At 33.0% G+C, this 22,040-nt stretch overlaps 1 protein-coding gene across 1 annotated transcript in view; it reads left to right on the forward strand.

Moving 5' to 3' along the window:
- The window catches only part of CDH19 (cadherin 19), a 109,592-nt gene that overhangs the window by 39,807 nt on the left and 47,745 nt on the right, over positions 1-22,040 (forward strand). Inside the window, exons 4-5 of the mRNA XM_017867056.1 lie at positions 15,745-15,864; positions 19,027-19,191. Of these exons, the coding sequence (XP_017722545.1) occupies positions 15,745-15,864; positions 19,027-19,191 (285 nt within the window). The remainder of the gene's footprint in view (positions 1-15,744; positions 15,865-19,026; positions 19,192-22,040) is intronic.

A 22,040-nucleotide genomic window follows, 5' to 3' on the forward strand; every position in this document is an offset into this window, starting at 1 on the left:
TCCTCCTCCTTCTCCTCCTCCTCTTCTTCTTCTCCTAGCATTTATTACAGACCTAACATGCTAGGAATCTTCCTTTGAAACTATAGATAAAATTGTAAAGGATATAAAGGAGTTACCTGCTAATATGAAACAAATTTTAGTTATATGCAAATAAGAAATAGTTATTTTAATTAAAGGAGGTAATATATGATCATGTATAGTATAAAAGTGTTATGTATGGGTGAGGTATGATGATTATTAATTGTCTGGAGGAAATGGGACATTTTAGAAGGTGATGTTTGAGGTGAATTACATGAAGAGGCCATCCATGCCACATTCGAGGAAAAGAGAATCCATAGCAGAGTGCTCAGGACTGCATATATCAACATGGGAATCATCGACATACAGAACGCATGTCAGGCATGACAATGAATGAGATCCCTTTGGCAGAGAATGTAGCTGGAGAAGAGAAAAGCATCCAGGCTGACTTGACTGTTAAGCAAAAAGGAGTCGGCAAGCAAATTAGATGAGTGGGATTGGCGAGTGTTGTAGGAAGAAGGGAAAGATATGAGAAAAGATGTTCCAAAAGAAGAGATCCCTTAACCATGTAGAATGCTGCTGTGAGGCTAAGATTAAGGCAGTGTTGACTTTTGATTTGGTGAGTTGAAGACTCCTGGTTTTTGATAAGTACAGTGGTTTAATTTGTGCTATTACAGTATGCTGAAGACTGTTGTATGGCATAAAAGGAAGAATAAGAGAAAGTAATGATTTAAGCCAAGTCTAAAAGGTGTTATGCCACAGGGAGAAAATGAAATGTGAGACGCTAGGTAGAAAAAGATGAAGGTCAAGAGGATTTTTTGCTTGTTTACAACTATTCAATTGTTTTTTTAAGAGAGGAAAATGAACAGCACAGTTATATACTATGGGGAATGATCCCAGAGAATAATATTTTTTGAAGCAAAATAAAAGGGATATAACCTCTATAAAATTGTTCTTGAAAAAAAAAGAAAAGAAGAAAGGGTCGTGGAATTCATTGTACTTACAGAAGGGACGGATTATAGATTAACATATTTGTTCATAACAAATCAGTTAATAAACATTTCTATTTTATCAGTGAAGCATAACACGAAGGCAGTAATTGAGAGCACATGGGTAAAATTTTAGTTAGAGAAAAGGAGGTACAAAACAGCCATTTTACGGAGTTGGGTAGTGAGCCCGCAAGAGAATTATTGGTATCATGGTATCAGTGCAGCCCCACTGTAGGTGTTCAGAGAGATTGCAAAAGATGGTTTGGTCTATGCAATATCTGGCAACTACAAATCTCTTTGTGCATTGCAATTTGAGATAGACGTACAAATTTTATTTTCAATTTGTGTAATCAGTACATACTGTGTGAATGCCAGTTAGGGTCCAGGCTGTGTATGAAATCATGCAAGAACTAAGGAGCACTTTGTATACCTTTCCATGAGAGGGAGAGGCCAACTGAGTGATGGTCAGCTGCTATTAGAAATGTTATATAATATGGAAATAGGGGAATATTTCTATTGCTTTGCCAACCTTCTAGCAATGGTTTCCTTCTGAAGCATTCGTGCATTTTTGTTGACTGTGAAGTAAATAAATCAGTTAATAAAATTATATGTGATTTATCTTTTTTCTTTGATCTCAGCATTAAATTAATGTATACTGTGGATTATATTACCTAAATATAACTTTAATTCTTCATTATCTTTCTATATCCACAGCTTAAGTTTTGAATTTTATCTTAATTCAAAATTTCCTAGCCAGCTACTTTATTCTTCAAAACAACTATTGCAAACATTTTACTATTTCTTTTCTTACACATATTTCTGTTGTATTGAAGTGAACTGTCTATTACTATATTTGAATCTGCACTTGAACTCAGAATTTGGTTTGAATTACTGAAAGGAATCCATTTCATTATGTCATGAGATAAAACCAAGAAAATTATTAACAACTTGTTGATTATTAAACACACATTTATTTTCAAGTAATGATGGGCTTTTACTGACAGCATTTATATTTGAAATGCAGTTACTTTCAAACTAGAACTTTCAAGTAGAATTGAGATAAAACATTATGTTTTCCCACTTGTCATTTTGGATTTGCAAAGTTATTATTTTCTGCCATGCAAAAATATAAGATTTATTAGACCACAAGAATGACTGAGGTTTGGAAGGTTTGAATAAATAAATGAATGGGTACCTGGGTGGACAAAAATAAGAGATTAGAATAGTTTAGACTGTAAATAGAAGATATCAGGAGATGTGTAATTCAGGGAAATCATTCTGAAATTGTATCTGAAGAGCCAGTCTATCACGTATATAATCTTCATTTCAATAATAGTTGCTAGTTTTACCTAAAACCTTATAATGTCAAAAAAAAGAAGGGGCATTTAAAATACATGTAATATGCTACTTAATAAACAGTTAAGACAAAGCAGAGTTGGGTAACTTATCTTCTGCAAATTCTGTACAAAATCCTGCTAAAAGTGAAACATACTTTAGCCAGTCACATTACGTGGAAAACAGCCAAATAAATAAATATTGATATTGTACACTTTATGAATGATCATTAGTGTTAATACACTTTATTTGCTTATATGTTTGTGTATGTGCAAATGTAAAAGGACCATTTAAAACCTAACCTTTAAAATTTAGTTTCACATATTTCTGCCTTAAAAGCGAGGATATATTGTCTAGTAAAATATTCTCTCTCCACTCTCTTTGGAGCTCTTCCAAATAAATATCCTCCACCAAATTTTCATAGCTGTGGTCACTTAGGGCATCATTTTAATATTAGCAAGTGTCCAACATTCCTCACACTTGCAATGACCATTTATTTTTATTTTCAAAACCGGATGCTTTTGAAAATGAATGGGGATAATTAATGAGTAAGGGTCTGTTTACCTTACTATTTAAGGAAGCTTATTATGGCATTTCAGATTTTAAATTCAAATATAGTAGGTTATAATGATCTCTGTAATTATTATATAATATTTTAAGTTGCATTTTTTGGAAGAGCATACAGAAAATTTAATATTCTTCATCATCAATATGACACAATATGTCATAAAGGAGAACTTTTATAGAAATATTAAATTCACCTTAATCTTTGTGTTTAAAATCTATACAAATTTAATTTCAGTTAATTCTCAGGAAAATAAAAATCACTGATTTTTAAAATTTATCACATTTGAAAATTAGATTCTATAAATCTCTTGCCTTTGGGCACATGTGTTGAACATGATTGAGACTGGGATGAATTTCTCTTCTTATTCTTCTGAACATATTATTGTTTGATTTCTTAAACACAGTCTAATTTGTTTTACTTAAATTCCATGAACTCAGATTATAAAAAGTAGAGGTGTCAAAAATACAGCATAAAAATAATAAAAATGACCTAGTTTTTAGGTGACTATGAACAGAAAAATAAAAAAATTTGAAGAATGCTTTGCCCAGTTAAGATGACAAGTGGGAAAATATTGTCTGTTTCTTGAGTTTCATCTCGAGACTTTAGGTTGTACAGTAATTGCAACTCAAGTATACATGCAGCAAGAATGGGTCAGTCAGTACTGGTAGAAAAATAATTATCCTTGTACTAATAAAATTAGTTCCCAATGTGAAGCAGTGAGCAGATACACTTATAAAATTATTATGTCATGTATTTGATCACTTGATCACCTCATTCATCTTATACCTGTTTTATTGTTGCAGAAATTACAGATGCAGTGTGGATCACTATAATATTATTTGATCTGCATTGCTTTACAGTTGACAATTTTACAACCCAGTATCTCAATAAATTTGTTTCAGATTAATCAAAGTATACTTGTACTAAAACTGGATGTAAAAATAGCTTTTCCATTAAATTTTTATCTACGTTGTAAGAAAAGAATGGTTAGTCTTCTTACTATTGAATTCAAAGCCAGTAAAATATAACATACTAAAGTAAATGTCATTTTGAAATCTACAGCTGAAATCTTGGCATTCAAACACTATACTATACTGTGGCAACTGTACTTTAGCATTCCATAATAAATGTAAGCTTTAATTATAAAATGCCCTTGCCACAAGTTGCTAATTTCTCTATTGCCTACATAATATCTAAATTAGTCAGCATGAGAAAATTTTTCACTTTTTATGAGTTTTTGTTTGTATGCCTCCTGTAATCACCAGTGGATAAAGCATTCTATGTGACACAGGGGAGGACATCATTCAATAAAGATTTGTAAGCCATGTTAAACATCTGCATGAGAATAGTTTATTCCTCAGGATAGCTCCTGGTTAATAATAAAATTTACATAACTCAGCAGAGACAGAGTCACACTACCTTTACCTCAGGTTTTACTCACTGATGGCAGAATACATCTGATGTTTGGATAAATTATTATGGATGCTTTCATTAATGCTCTCAATCTTTAAATTTTCTATGTAGTTTTGTACAGGTTAGCACCTTGAAACATTACAAGAATGCTTCATTTCACACTCACAAAAAATATTATCTTCTGTTAAGATGCTATTATCACACTAAAATTTTCTGTCATAAAAATGAAAAATATACCAGTAAATGCAATTTCTAGAGACGACCAAACTAACACTTTCCTTTCAAGCATGTGGTACAAGTTTACATCCTGTGTCACCTACGTCAGTGGTCCCCAACAACCAGGCCACGGACTGGTACTTGTCCGTGGCCTCTTAGGAACCGGGCTGCACAGCAGGAGGTGAGCAGGAGGGAAAAGAGCTAAGCCCTATTTGTATTTACAGCCGCTCCCGTGGCTTGCATTACCACCCGAGCTCTGCCTCCTGTCAGATCAGCGGCGGGATTAGATTTTCATAGGAATGCAAACCCTATTGTGAACTGCACAATGGAAATAATGTAGCACAATGGAAATAATGTAGTGACGAAGCTAGGTTGCATGTTCCTTATGAAAATCTAATACTTAATGATCTGTCACTGTCTCCCATTGCCGCCAGGTGAGACTATCTAGCTGCAGGAAACCAAGCTCAGGGTCCCCCACTGATTCCTCATTACGGTGAGTTGTGTAGTTATTTTGTTATATATTACAATGTAGTAATAGTAGAAATAAAGTGCACAATAACTGTAATGCACTTTAACCATCCCCAGACCATTGCCATGCTCACTCTCCACTCTGACCATGGAAAAATTGTCTTCCACGAAACTGGTCCCTGGTGCCAAAAATGTGAATGACCACTGACCTATATTACAATAAGTTTCTGCAAAGAATGTGACTGATAAAATAAGCAAAGCTAAATACTGTGTTGAACTTATTTTTATAAAGACCTTTTGCAATGAAAAGTTGCCAAGATTCGGAAACTAGCTAGAAATACATAATTAATGTTTTAAATTTGCAATCATGAAAAGTCTCTCCAGAGTAATACAAACAATGTCAATTATCCACACAACAATGGAACCCAAGATGATTACAGTAATAATTATATTTGTATGTTTATTATCAGAATAAGTGAACTGATACGTTACTCTAATTAAAATACGATTCTAAGAGAATTTTTTTTTCTAAGTACACTTTTGTTCACTTAGAATGGATACAAACTACAAGTCCATTTCCNAAATCTATACAAATTTAATTTCAGTTAATTCTCAGGAAAATAAAAATCACTGATTTTTAAAATTTATCACATTTGAAAATTAGATTCTATAAATCTCTTGCCTTTGGGCACATGTGTTGAACATGATTGAGACTGGGATGAATTTCTCTTCTTATTCTTCTGAACATATTATTGTTTGATTTCTTAAACACAGTCTAATTTGTTTTACTTAAATTCCATGAACTCAGATTATAAAAGTAGAGGTGTCAAAATACAGCATAAAATAATAAAATGACCTAGTTTTAGGTGACTATGAACAGAAAATAAAAAAATTTGAAGAATGCTTTGCCCAGTTAAGATGACAAGTGGGAAAATATTGTCTGTTTCTTGAGTTTCATCTCGAGACTTTAGGTTGTACAGTAATTGCAACTCAAGTATACATGCAGCAAGAATGGGTCAGTCAGTACTGGTAGAAAATAATTATCCTTGTACTAATAAAATTAGTTCCCAATGTGAAGCAGTGAGCAGATACACTTATAAAATTATTATGTCATGTATTTGATCACTTGATCACCTCATTCATCTTATACCTGTTTTATTGTTGCAGAAATTACAGATGCAGTGTGGATCACTATAATATTATTTGATCTGCATTGCTTTACAGTTGACAATTTTACAACCCAGTATCTCAATAAATTTGTTTCAGATTAATCAAAGTATACTTGTACTAAAACTGGATGTAAAATAGCTTTTCCATTAAATTTTATCTACGTTGTAAGAAAAGAATGGTTAGTCTTCTTACTATTGAATTCAAAGCCAGTAAAATATAACATACTAAAGTAAATGTCATTTTGAAATCTACAGCTGAAATCTTGGCATTCAAACACTATACTATACTGTGGCAACTGTACTTTAGCATTCCATAATAAATGTAAGCTTTAATTATAAAATGCCCTTGCCACAAGTTGCTAATTTCTCTATTGCCTACATAATATCTAAATTAGTCAGCATGAGAAAATTTTCACTTTTATGAGTTTTGTTTGTATGCCTCCTGTAATCACCAGTGGATAAAGCATTCTATGTGACACAGGGGAGGACATCATTCAATAAAGATTTGTAAGCCATGTTAAACATCTGCATGAGAATAGTTTATTCCTCAGGATAGCTCCTGGTTAATAATAAAATTTACATAACTCAGCAGAGACAGAGTCACACTACCTTTACCTCAGGTTTTACTCACTGATGGCAGAATACATCTGATGTTTGGATAAATTATTATGGATGCTTTCATTAATGCTCTCAATCTTTAAATTTTCTATGTAGTTTTGTACAGGTTAGCACCTTGAAACATTACAAGAATGCTTCATTTCACACTCACAAAAAATATTATCTTCTGTTAAGATGCTATTATCACACTAAAATTTTCTGTCATAAAATGAAAATATACCAGTAAATGCAATTTCTAGAGACGACCAAACTAACACTTTCCTTTCAAGCATGTGGTACAAGTTTACATCCTGTGTCACCTACGTCAGTGGTCCCCAACAACCAGGCCACGGACTGGTACTTGTCCGTGGCCTCTTAGGAACCGGGCTGCACAGCAGGAGGTGAGCAGGAGGGAAAAGAGCTAAGCCCTATTTGTATTTACAGCCGCTCCCGTGGCTTGCATTACCACCCGAGCTCTGCCTCCTGTCAGATCAGCGGCGGGATTAGATTTTCATAGGAATGCAAACCCTATTGTGAACTGCACAATGGAAATAATGTAGCACAATGGAAATAATGTAGTGACGAAGCTAGGTTGCATGTTCCTTATGAAAATCTAATACTTAATGATCTGTCACTGTCTCCCATTGCCGCCAGGTGAGACTATCTAGCTGCAGGAAACCAAGCTCAGGGTCCCCACTGATTCCTCATTACGGTGAGTTGTGTAGTTATTTTGTTATATATTACAATGTAGTAATAGTAGAAATAAAGTGCACAATAACTGTAATGCACTTTAACCATCCCCAGACCATTGCCATGCTCACTCTCCACTCTGACCATGGAAAATTGTCTTCCACGAAACTGGTCCCTGGTGCCAAAATGTGAATGACCACTGACCTATATTACAATAAGTTTCTGCAAAGAATGTGACTGATAAAATAAGCAAAGCTAAATACTGTGTTGAACTTATTTTATAAAGACCTTTTGCAATGAAAAGTTGCCAAGATTCGGAAACTAGCTAGAAATACATAATTAATGTTTTAAATTTGCAATCATGAAAAGTCTCTCCAGAGTAATACAAACAATGTCAATTATCCACACAACAATGGAACCCAAGATGATTACAGTAATAATTATATTTGTATGTTTATTATCAGAATAAGTGAACTGATACGTTACTCTAATTAAAATACGATTCTAAGAGAATTTTTTTTTCTAAGTACACTTTTGTTCACTTAGAATGGATACAAACTACAAGTCCATTTCCAAATACCACCGCCACCTCTGATCCAGCCACAGTGACCCCACTCAGGGCTGCATGCTGAACTTTGGACCCTTCAGTCCCCCCTCAGTCAGCATTTTCTCACTCTCTGTTTGCATTCGTTGCTAATTTGATTACAAGCATCTCATTAATTTAAACTTTTCAGAGTTCCCATCATTTGGTAGTTACCCAATTCTGCTTACCGGATGGTGTATTGGGGGGAAATAATAGGACTTAAGGCTGTGGCAATTCAATGTACACAATTTGGGCTACATTATTTCCATTTTATATGCTATCCTAGTGGTCATTTTATATTGTCACTGTTGTTTTAAGGTAGACTGAGTGATCAGATCTCCAGTTTTACCCAAGACAGTTCTGCTTTACTTCTGTTTTTCTGTCATCATGTCCTAGAATCATTTGTCCCGGATTTTCTGCTTTTCAAAGTGACTCTTATTAAGTCATTAAAATAAGCCAGAGTGAATTTTGCAAACATTTGCTTTGTACTTGTAGCTTCTTCCATGGCTTGTGAGAAACAGTGTGTCAGACAAATGAGCAAAAAATAAACTTCTCTTAAGACTTAGTTAAATCTGAAAGAAGGACAAGGGATAACACAAGGCACTGTATGATAAAATAGTTAAACTAAGAAACTCATTAAATGATGTAAATACTGATGAAGAATATTCTTCTGGTTCTATATTTAATGTTAAAATCTTTTCTAAAAAGATTTTATTAATGTGCATGTATATATTATTTGTCTTTTGTTAGAAATACCTATTTCTAGTATAAAATGGAGGATTTAATTTTTGATTCACTAATGTAGTGAGATTCATTCTGCAAGTATTAATACTATCAGAATAAAATGTTCATCAAATGAATGAAGAGAGGCAAAGAGATTAGAAATAAATGACCTGTACCATGCTTCACGTTCTTATCAGGTAATGCACCCTAAATATGCTACCCTACTTCAGTAGAGTAAGAACAATCAATCCATCCTGGGTAGAGGAACAAAAAATATGTTTAACAAGTTGAAAAAGAGATTTGGGCATTGAGAAAAATATAAAATTCGCCAGGCCTAACTATATGTTTTCCATAAATATTATATACATATATTTGCCCTGATTCTGAAATTTTGCTTTTCCCCTTCTATTTTCTTTTTTTCTGAAAGTTTTATTATTCTAATATTTATATTCTTATGTTTCTTATTATTTACCTTTCACATTTGGATCTACAGTCTGTTTTAACCTGATATGTGTGAATGGTTTAAAGCAGGTGCCAAATTTTATATCCCAAAATTGGTGTTAGATAGATGGACAGATAAATGGAGATATCAGACTGACCCTACAGAATTTACCGAAAAGTTTCCCCGATGTCCATCTCTGCCACCTTCTCATGGAAGGGTTCCCTATATTTGTATAATCTTATCTCTGATTCTCTAGTTGACTCTACTAGCTATTCATTGCTCCAGGGCAAATATTATTGTCTGAACTACTGTAGTTTTGTCCTAGGCGTTTGCTTCTTATTGGTGCAACTCCTGTAGGTATTCTTCTTCAATAAAATTGCCTTGCAGAAGTTGCAGTGTTCAGAGACCACGCCATTGCACTCCAGCCAGGGCGACAGAGTGAGACTTCCTCTCAAAAAAAAAAGACGAAAACAAAACAAAGCAAACAAACATAAAATGCCTTGGCCATGCTTGGTCCTTGTTTTTCCATACAAATTTTATTTATTTTTTAATTGTCTTTCCAAGTTAATCATTTATACAATCTACTAGGATTTTGATTGAGACAGCTTTTAAGCTGTGTATCTTTTTTATTTTTAAGTAGTCATCTAATTCCTAAATCCAGTATTTTCATCTGTTTACTTGTGCCATTAATTTATCTTTAGTTGTTTTACAGAGGTTATGACTTTTGTTTAAATACTCCTGAATATTTAATTTCTTTTCATATATATTATATATTCAACTAAAATAAGTTTCATGAATATATATACCAGCGTGTATATATATATATTCATATATTTTAAAAATTCACTTTTATATATCCTTTGTGTCCCTGTTGACTTGTTAAATTTATGAATTTAATATTTTTCTGCAATTATATGCATATTTTATTTGATTTTCTACCAAAAAATATTATTGACTTTAATTATTTAATTTTATTCTTTTCCAATATTTATTTATCTACCTGTCTATAAATGCATTAGAAATGCATGGTATTGCCTCATTACATTGTCTAGGAAGTTCAGTACAATGCTGAAAAAAATAATAGTGACTAGAAAACATTTTTTTCCTTTTATTATTGCAGAGGAAAAGTTTTTAACACTTCACAATTAAGTATAATTATTGTCAAGGCTTAAAAGCATTCATTATCAGATCAAAACATTTCCTTCATTCTTAATTTTTAAAAAGTTTTTATTGCAAATGGAATGATTTTAGATGTATTTTATATGTTGTTGTAAATTTTTTCCTCCTTACATATATAAAAAATTGAATATATTTTCCATGGAAATACAATTTTAAAAGTTTTCAAGAGGATACAGATATGGCTTAATAAAATGGTTTTTTTTTTTTCTTTTTTTTTTTTTTTTTTTGAGACGAGTCCTCGCTCTGTCGCCTGGGGCTGGAGTGCAAGTGGGCCGGTCTCAGCTCACTGCAAGCCCGCCTCCCGGGTTTTACGCCATTCTCCTGCCCAAGCTCCCGAGTCTGGGACCAAGGCCACCAGCTCACCTCGCCCGTCTAAGTTTTGTATTTTTTAGTAGAGACCGGGTTTCACGGGTTAGCCAGGATTGGTTGATCTCCTTGGACCTCATGATCGCACCCCATCTCGGCCTCCCCAAAGTGCTGGATTAACAGGCTTGAGCCACCGCAGTAGCCATAATATTTTAGAGCACAACAGCAATTCATAGTGATGTGAGTGGTTTTTTTAGGAAATGGGAATGACCGGGATGGGAGGCCACATTTCCTATCAAACCAGAGTCGTGATCTGACAGTAAACAGTAATCAGGACAGTGAACGGAAGTAATTAACGTAAGCCTAGAATCCTCCAGTAACTTGAAAAGAGCATCGTGGTGGTATTTCATTATGACTTCAAACTAACACAGTGCTGATATTACAGACAAATACTGAAATCATTACAGTATGGTTCTTATAAAATATGTAAGGAATTAAACATTCGTTGTCTATAACCAACAAGTATTGGTTAACCATGTTAACTAGGAAGAGGAGCAACTATAAGACAATTGATCATTTCCACTGAAAGACACTTTATTGGTTTCCACAGTAATGTTTCAATTTTACTGTGGACTCTAATCTAATTCCTAACTACAGGTGAATGTATCAAATTGATGTTGGCTTACAAATAACCGAGTCTTCATAAAAATATAAATATTTTACTATTGGTGTTAGAATATTTTTATATTGCTGTCTGCCTTTTATATTTAATTATAATTACCCATCAATTGAAATGTTACTTGACTATTTCTTGAGGATTTCTGCAGAATATAAGTTACTGATTAGGGAAGACAATACAGGCTTAATTCTCTTAAAAAATAGAAAACTAAGAGGATTTAAAATTGCTTAAAACTGTATTTTATAAATCATGGTGTCAATAATAACTGAAAGAGGAAAAAGAAAGTAGGAAATAGCTAAATATAAATAAAGCGAAGAATAATTGGTCCTGGTAAAAATCAACCATTCTAAATTCATCTAAATTTACAGCCAACTTTCCGAAGGCCTGATAAGAAATTAAGAGAAAAACTACAAGCAGCTAAATATTTGGAATACTGCTGAATATATTTGCCCTCTTAATGTGTGTATATATATATATAAGTTATATATAATATATTATATTATATCTAATTATATATAGCAAAGTATATCTAATTTATATCTATCTAACATATCTAATATATGTAGCAAAGTCCTTTGGTAAGGATTATCAATTATATATAATATATAAAGCAAAAAACAATTATATGTAATATATAATTTATAAATTATATATTATACATAAATGAAGATGGCAAATACATATATACACACCCATATATATGTATTAGATACAGATATATAATTAGTTACAGATTTATGTCTGTCGGCCAGGCTGGAGTGCAATGGTGCGATCTCTGAATGCTGCAATCTCTGCAAGGCAATTTTATTGAAGAAGAATACCTACAGGAGTTGCCCTAATAAGGAGCAAAGGCCTAGGACAAAACTACTATAGTTCAGAGAATAATATTTGCCCTGCAGCAATGAATAGCTAGTGGAGCCAACTAGAGAATCAGAGATAAGATTATACAAATATAGGGAAACCTTTCATGAGAAGGTGGCAAAGCTAAACATCAGGGAACCTTTTCAGTAAATGTGCATACACACACACACACACACATATACACACACACACACGTGTGTATATGTGTGTGTGTGTATGCACATTTGTGTATATACACATATGTGTGTGTGTATATATATATATACACACACAATTACTTAGATCGACATGTGTGTGTATATATATATATATATATATATATGCCTCTATATACACATAAACATCTCACACACACAAATGTAAGGAGCGAATCACTTAATACTCACTGATAGTCCTTACCAAAAAGTAAACATTTCTAAAACATTGTCGAGTTAATCCATTTCCATAGCCTTGGTTCTTTTAAAATGCCACAAGTTTCATAAGAAAGAATAGTAAATATTTCCCCAGAAATTAAAATCCCCATCAATTTCATATGCGAGTGGTATTCTGAATATTTATAATATCACAGTTTTTATCCACTAAAATTTCTAAGACTTTGACCTTTTAGATTTTCTACACACTCAGATAAATTATTTTGTGTAATCTATTAACAGGCTACATTAGATTCCCCACTTAGCAGAGAACAAGAGAAAAATATTGAAGAAGTATCTTTTGGTTACAAGTAAATGAAGCATCAGTAAAAAATGTTCACCTGCTCTGGCATGTCACTGCCTCTTTACTCTCTATGGGTCAGATCAAGAGGAGACCTGAGAGAACAGGTGTACAGTAGGTTACTGAGCAGACACAATAATCCAGGTATGTGTAAGGAGTACACATTGGCATCAGATACAAAGGGAAATCAAGAGAAACGAGAGGTTTTTCCATGTCTTTGCTATTGTGAATAAGTCTGCCGTGAACATAGGAGTGCAGATATATTTACTAGTGGTGTATTTCATTTTCTTTAAATAAATACCCAGTAGTGGGATTGCTGGGTGATAGAATAGTTCTATTGTTAATTTCTTTAGGAACCTCCATATTGTTTTCCATTATGGCTACATGAATCTACATTCTCACCTACAGTGCACAAGTGTTCCCTTTTCTCTATACTCTCACCAACACTTGCTATCTCTTGTCTTTTTAATAATAAACATCCTAAGAAGTGTGAAGTGATATTTCATCGTGGTTTTTATTTGTGTTTTCATGATGACTAGTGATGTTGAGAACCCATTCATATAACCATTGGCCATTTATTTGTATGTGTCTTCATTGGAGATATGGCTATTCTGGTTCTTTGCCAATTATTTAATCTGGTTATTTGACTTTTTGCTATTGAGTTGTATGAGTTCTTTTAAATAAATCCCTTATCAGACAGAGGAATAAATAAATAAACTGTGTTATATATTTATAAAGGAATATTATTAAGTATTGTCAAAGAAGAAAATCTTGCCATTTGCCACAATATGGATGAGTCTGGGGGACATTATGCTAAGTGAAATAAGCCAGACTCAGAAGAAAAATATTGCATGATCTTACTTATATGTGGAATCTTTAAAAAAGTTCAATGTACAAAGATAGAAAATAAAATAACACATCGGGGGTATGAGGAGGGAGGAAATGGAGAGATGTAAGTCAAAGAATACAAAGTAACAGATATGTAAGATAAACAAATCTAGATATCTAATGTACAACGTGAGGACTATAGTTAATAATATTGTATTATATTTGAGATTTGCGATGGGTGAGTAGATTATACTTGCTCTTTCCATGCACACACAAAAATGAGTAACTTTTTGAGATGATGGATATAATTTGCTTCACTATAGTAACCATATTAATATCTATATGCATAACATATTGCATACCTTGAATATATATAATAAAATTTATTTTATAGAAAAAGTGTGCTAAAAAACTGGACTGGAAAAAAGAACCTCACTGTATGACATATTTCTATCATCAAAGTGTGAGGTCATCTTTTGTGAGTCATTGCATTTTCTGGACTTCTTTGTTCTCATTGGTATAGTACTAGCTTAAGGGCTCTAAAGACTTATATTTCTAAAATGTATTTTAGTCAACTCTAAAAATGTTATGATTTTGATGATGGTGTCTGAAACCAAAGATAGGAAATATATCTAGAAACCAAGCATGGGAACCCCTTATGGAAAGAAATGATAGAAGATTATAATGAGGAAATGTGGCAGAAGTAAGTGGATCGGTGCATAGAAGGATAGTTAAAGGAACAAGTCTTGCCAAATATAGATCAATGAAAGTGATGGTCTCTATGAACTATTTTGTTGGAACAACTTTTCAAAATTACTAAATAAATTCACTTTAAAATATCTGAAACTAGTAAGTGTCTACAAGTTGAGTGGTTGAAGGAATTGAATACGTTTTGGAAAAGAGAGGCAAAGAGTTTTTCTTCTCATGCATTTTATTGGTCTTGATTTTGAATCAAATAAAAGTATTACCCATTAAAATTATATGAATAAGAAGAAATTCTTCTTCAATAAAATATGCTGTATGATATTAAAACAAATGTTAAACAGCATTATAAAATGTTAAGACAAAACAGCAAAGCATACATACTATTTGGGACCACAGTGAAAGCGTCATGTTAGTGAAGTATAGAATGGATTCCTATTAGAGTGTATCAGTTTATAAAATTGGGCTGTGATGAGAAAATTCATGATGCCAGCTGTAAACGAAACCACAGAAGCTATTTGATTTTGTGTCATTCGTGTTGCCATTCTTATTGGCACAGTACATAGTGTTTCAACAAATACATATTTCCAACAAGATCCATGACATTCAATTCCATGTTTACAGAAAGATACTTTGAAAGCTCAGTGTTTTTAAATAAATATATTTTTTTTAAGTCTGAGCACTAGACTGGGCACGGTGGCTCAAACCTGTAATCCCAGCACTTTGGGAGGCCGAGACGGGTGGATCACAAGGTCCTGAGAATTAAAGGAGCTAAATAATCATGCCCATCTTCATCCTCAACTGGATCCTCTTTCAAGCTCAATTCAATAATCGTTGTAAATATTTATCAACCTTCTTCAATTTGTTTAAGGTACATGCTACACTATATTTTTTGGTGAAAAGCATTTCCAAGTTCCTTTTAATTTCTCCACTAATAATACACCTTGGAAAAATTTATGATTTACAAATTACACATTGCAGTGAATTGTTGAATAGCTACATTTTATTAGGCCACCAATCTATATGTTGAAAATTCCATATTGCATATGGGGATTAGGAATATTTTATATTAAAAGTTATATTCTTTTGCCTGAAAAAAATAAAAAACAACAAAAAAATACATTACTTTTACAATTAAGAACAAGGAGGTGAATTGAGCTTTCATTTTGTAACAACGTCTTGCTTGGTAAAGAAAGACCGCTTCATAGAACTGAATTCATTGTGAATAAGACCACAGTCTTAATTTACTGTATTATGTTCTCTTTAGGAACATTAGTCATCCAGGTGACAGCAAGTGATGCTGATGACCCTTCAAGTGGTAATAATGCTCGTCTCCTCTACAGCTTATTACAAGGCCAGCCATATTTTTCTGTTGAACCAACAACAGGTATTTGTGAATGAAACAAGCAAAGTTTAACATGATTCTAAAGAAGGCAATTGTCAGCAAAAATTATCTGCTTAGAAACATGTTTCACAGTAGACCTGATATGCCAATACATAAAAAGATTGCAATTCCTAAGCATTTAATTACTTTTAGTCTTTTAGCTGATATTTCTAAGGTTAGGAAATTGGATTTTCCATGTCCGTAGCACAAATTACTTGCATATGTGGTATAAATCATATGTAAGGATTCCTTTAAGTGAATTAGAAAAAGAGACAAGCAACCCAATTTAGAAATAGAGGGAAAAGGCTTTTATAAGCAATTGACAAAGAACAATATACAAAAGCCAGTAAGCATATTAAAAATGCTCAGCCTCATTAGTCATCAGGGAATACAAACTAAAACCACAATGAAATACAGCTGCATACCCCTACAGAATGACTGAGATTAAGTCTGAGTACGAGGCTAAGTGTACAAATTGTTATGAGACATTCACCTAAAAATAATTCTGTATTTTATGTATTTCTGATTTACATGAATACAATATTTGATCTTTTTCTGCATTGCTTTACCAATTTGCATTAATCAATTAAATATAAAATAAGTAGAACACAGGCTTTTATCTTTTCTTTAAATAATCATATGACCCTAATTCATTAAACAAATATTAATTGTTGTGTTCAAAACAAATATTAGGCCCATATAATTTTTTTTCCTTTAGGAGTTTAGTCTCCACTGATTTACAAAAAAGTATGTATCTAATCATCCAAGAACGTGAGAAGTGCCAAAGAAGTAAAATTCTGTGGTTTTTAATACAAGGAAAATATTATCTCCAGCTTATATCAAAACCCTTAAAGAATTAAAGTATTTTGTTCAATCTTTAAACATTTCTTATTTATTCACTCAGTAAATACGGAATGTCTCAGCCTTTTCAGTTAAGGTTTCTTTAGAGAATCTGATCCTAAAAAATATTATTTGAGTGACTGTGTTCTTAATTATCTCAAGAATGTACATGGCCTTTATTTTTTCAGATGCATGGAAGGAAAATTATTGTATTATATGCAAGGAATGCCTCAAAACATTAGACTTTAATTCCCTCCCACATTCAGGTCTCAAAAGGCTGAATATGTACCAAGTGTTATACAACTTGCTAGATTTATAAAGGTACAAAGTTGCAAAATTTAAAATGATATATAATAGTAACAAAAACAAGATACACTCATGGGCTCTTCTTTCTTGGAACTTACAGATAGATATGAAACATGAATAGTGATACACACATACATTCCACTGTGGGTAATTATGAAGTAAAACCAAAAAGTTCCAGTGGGAGAAAACAAGTGAGGCGGACTTTATATTTTGTGGTCAAGGCAGAATGCACTGAAATCAGAATTTTGGCTGAGCCTGTAGACAAGGAAGGGAAAGCGGAAGATGATTCCAATGCATGGGAAAAATTAGGGAAATTCCTGAGGTGGGAAAGAGTTGAAACTCTTAGAATAACAGGACGCCAGTGTGGAGAAACACAGCAGAGAGAAGAAAGGGAGGTGTCTAGAGTACAAACACATGCTGGGACATACCGGGCCTTCGTGACCATGTTTCTTTCCACCTTGCACACTGACTTTTTAAATACACTGCGTAGGTTAGCTAAACTGTAACTTGCATTGCTGGAGAAGAGTTGGTATGGACGGCAACAAACATGGATCAAATTACTGAAAGCATAAGTTCTGAAGTGCGTAAGATCCAGAAATACATATTCTTTATTCAGTCTAAAGGCTGAGAGGAAAAGTTGAAAGCTAAGTAGGCGCAGTTAATGGGGAACAAAGACTCCTACGTCCCTCTCCCTTGAGTCACATACAGGAAGATGCGAGCAGCACTTGCGCAACATATTCAATGCTTTCCATTGGGATTCAGATAATTGGTTACATGTGTCAAACACTTCAGTCCGCAACTAAAATCCCCTCGTGTTATGGTCTCATTTATCTTTTAAAAATACATGTAACCATTTTTTAAAAAAATTATATTACATTAAATTTAATCCAATATATCAAAAATACTACCATTGCAACAAATAATCAATACAGAACTGTGGAGATAGTTCACATTTTTTGTTCTCAGTCTTTGAAATCAGGTGTGCCTTTTATACTCATATGTCAATTTTTTTTCACAAATTCATTGTATTTTTTAAAATTTACTTTTATTTTAGGCTCAGGGAGTAAATGTACAAGTTTGTTATGTGGGTAAATTCTGTGATGCTGAGGGTTGGGGTACTAATGATCCTGTGACAGACAGGTAGTGAACATACTACCCGATCAGAAGTTTTTCAACTATCTCCCTCCCTCCTTCCTTCCCCTCTCTAGTAGACCTGAGTGTCTATTGTTTCCATCTCTATGTCCATGAATATCACAATTTTTATTGAATAGTTTGTCCGTGATATATTTGAGTGTTGGCTATTATCTATTTTTTGTGAATGTCTATGTGTTTCCCAAATCTTTAGAAATGTTGAACCCTCTCCTATGAACCTGTCTTAAGACTTTCTTAGGTTCTTCTCAGTGATAATTAATTTATACTAAATAATCTTATAGAAGTTAAGCATTTATTACAATATTTATCATTATCTTGAGTTTGAATATATCATATACGTGTATACACACACACACAGACATATACATGCATATAAAATAACTGTGGGTCAACAACCAGGTTTTCTTCAGATCTCATAATTCTAAGCAGACATCAAAATAATAAGGGCATGATACTTATTTCATAAATTTGGTATTGTAATTTACAAATTTATCAATAATATACTAACTTCAGAGTTTTGGGGACAGAGTTAATTGTAGCAAGCCGATATTATGTTAGAGAAGATAGCAGAAAATAGTTTAAAGTAAAAAACAAGACATTCTTTTTTTTTTTCTACCTGTGGATTATCTTAACCTAGTATTTTATTAAGGGCCTACCAGTGTTCCTAGTATTGTGATGATCACTCTCGACTCCAGACAGTGTTGATGTTTAATTTATTATTAATATTTTTCTCCAGGGAAGTCTCTTTGTCGCATTGCAGTGGTTCAACATACAGCAAAATAATGTATAGTGCAATGGTTAAGAAATTAACTGGAACTTTGTCATGATTAATAATGAAATAATTGGAATTTTATTACATTTTTAAAGGAGTCATAAGAATATCTTCTACAATGGATAGAGAATTGCAAGATGAGTATTGGGTAATCATTCAAGCCAAGGACATGATTGGTCAGCCAGGAGCGTTGTCTGGAACAACGAGTGTGTTAATTAAACTTTCAGATGTTAATGACAATAAACCTATATTTAAAGAAAGTAAGTAAAAAGCATTCTAAATCTTCATTATAATATAAATATAAGTGTGTTAAATATAAGTAGATTTTATTGTTTTCATTCTAAAAATACTGCATTAACACTGAAATTATATAAAATAAATTTGCCAATTGTTCTGGTATGATTATTCTAATTCATGTTGAAAGTTAAATATAAATGAAAGAATAATGTGTTCGTTTCTATTCCTGCTGTAATAAATTGCCACAAACTTCGTGGTTTAAAACAAATGTATTATGGGTTTCATTGGGTTATGATCAAAGGATTCCGGGAGGCATTTCTCGCTGTAGGATCTAGGGGAGTATTCACTTCCTAGTTCATTAAAGGTTAGCAGAATTCAGTTTACAATATTTGTAGAGTTAAGGTCTCTGTTTTCTTCATGGCTATAAGTTGGGAGACGTCCTTAATTCCTGAAGGCCTCTTTATGGTTCTTGATTTAGCCCACACATCCCAGATGCAGCAGGGAGTGCCACATACTTCACACACTGACAACTCTCTAACCCACACATTTGCCTCTTCTACTTTTAAGCACTCATGTAATTAGATTGAATGGATAAAGCAGGATAATATTCCCATCTCAATGTCAGCTAATTAGCAACCTGAATTCCATCTGCAACCTTAATTCCCTTTGCCACTTTCGGTAACATATTTACGGGTTCAGGGGAATTCAGACACAGATATCTTTGTGGGGTCCTTCTTCTGCAAACCATAGATAATCATTTAAAAATGACTTTTCGTATTTCTTTTTACTTTATAGCCAGAATAGGCCACACTTGCTCTAATAATTTAAACCATTACTACAAGCTAAATATAAGCACATGGTATGCTTCATAAAATTTTCTTATGCAATTGTTGGAGGAATTTCTTTTCTAGGAAATTTATTTTTCAGGTTTTACAGTTTTAGCTACAGAAATACATTTATAAGCACTTCCAGAAAGCAGAAGTAATTATCATGCTAGGAAGAAAATTTAATTAGCATGGAACAAAGAAAGGAACCAATAAAAAAATTATACCATAGCATGATTTCTTAGTTGTTGATTGTTTACAGACAGAAACAAAACTATCTTTTGATTACTTTTTTTCTCATCCTTTTCTGTACCTTGCCCCCATTCCTCAAAGTCAAGTGAAATCATGTCATTTTTAATGGCCCAAGTGAAGTATTACTTTCACTGACTTCCTTCTGGTAGTTGAGTCCATGAATAAGCACAGGATGTTGGCGTCATACAAATTTGCTTTTAAACCCTGAATTTTCCATTCATTAAGCATACAGACTTGAGAATACTGTTAATGTGTGTGTGCACACACAAATGCCCACACCTAAATAATGCAGACACTACTGAGTATAGCCAACACATGCAAGGTTATCAGATCTTTTGATTTTTCAATAAATATCACAAATCTCAATTTTTTATTTCTGCTCTATCTCACCATTTTAAATTTTGTCATATTAAAAAATTACCACTGTTATATGGATTGAGAAAACAGTTCCTCTGTGGATGGACTATAGGCAAAGGGGTCAGAGTTTGCACCTTCATCTCTCTCTATGTAGTGTAATGTATGATGTGTATGACTGTCCACAACATTAATGTGGCCTCTGAAGGCAAGAGGAGAACGTCAAGTTAAATATGAAATATCCAGAACTTTATAAAATAATTGGTGTATAATATGTGGGAAATAGTGACTGGATTTATTCAATAAATTTGGTCTAAATTTTATGCAGACGATGATTAAATAGCAAGCAGAAGACTCTGGAAGACAGGAAGATTCCCAAAGAACTTGTTGCGATAAAATATCCTGAAGCTTCTACTACCTTTCTCAGTTTCCCTCTGATTTTTCTCAACTTTGATATTAAAATATTTTAAATAAATTAGAATATTTAAAATGTTTTAAAATTGTCTTCGTTACTCTAATCTGAATATGAGATGATGGTATTACTCTTAGTACTTTCACTGAAATACGAGTGTGGGTGAATCTGATACTGGCGTCCGTACTCTTGTCCTCACGATTTTCCCTTGTAGGAATCCCATTACCCTCCTCTCAATTTAAATACTCAATACCTGTACCCTGTGTTGTGGGCAACACTCTCTACTCTCCCAATTAAAGGCATCTCTCAAACATCCCTCTCTCTTGTGTTAACAGCGTCCTCTGCTGGTTCATATCTGTCGTATCCAAACATATTTATTATTCTTTTTTCTCACATCCTAAAACAAAACAAAACAAAAACACTTTTGTGCCTTCACTTGCATACTCAGCTAAATATGCTTTGTATTTCTCCTTTCTTGTTAGATAATATTTCTTAAAAATGTTGTGAATACTTATTGTTTTCAGTTAATGACCTCAAAATCTCAGAACTTACTCCATTTGAGCTATATCCACACTACTTGACCAAACTGATCTGATCATTTCTATCAATAACCTAAATGGAAGTAAATGCAATGTCAATTCTCAGTTCTGATAACACTTGATTTATTGGAAGAATTCGACATAATTGATCAACCTCTCCTTGAAAACCTTAATGTTCCATTCTCATTAGCTTTTTCTTCTATCTTACTAGTCCCTGTTTTTTCATTCTTTGCCTTTTCTTCTTCTATATATACTTTAAACTTTAGAATATCTGTGAGTCAAACTTTTGATCTTGTCTTTCTTCCCTTGTATACTCATTCCTTTATGATCTTAACCAGACACATGACTTTATACACCACCTCTGTGCTGACAAGCTCGTATTAAATATACATCTCCAGACTGAACTTCTCCCATGAGCTTCACAAGAGTACATCTGTCTACTCATCAACTTCATATATTTATATATATATATATATTATATATATATATGA

This window comes from Rhinopithecus bieti, unplaced genomic scaffold (assembly GCF_001698545.2).
Source record: "Rhinopithecus bieti isolate Rb0 unplaced genomic scaffold, ASM169854v2 scaffold_2272, whole genome shotgun sequence".
NCBI lineage: Eukaryota > Metazoa > Chordata > Mammalia > Primates > Cercopithecidae > Rhinopithecus > Rhinopithecus bieti.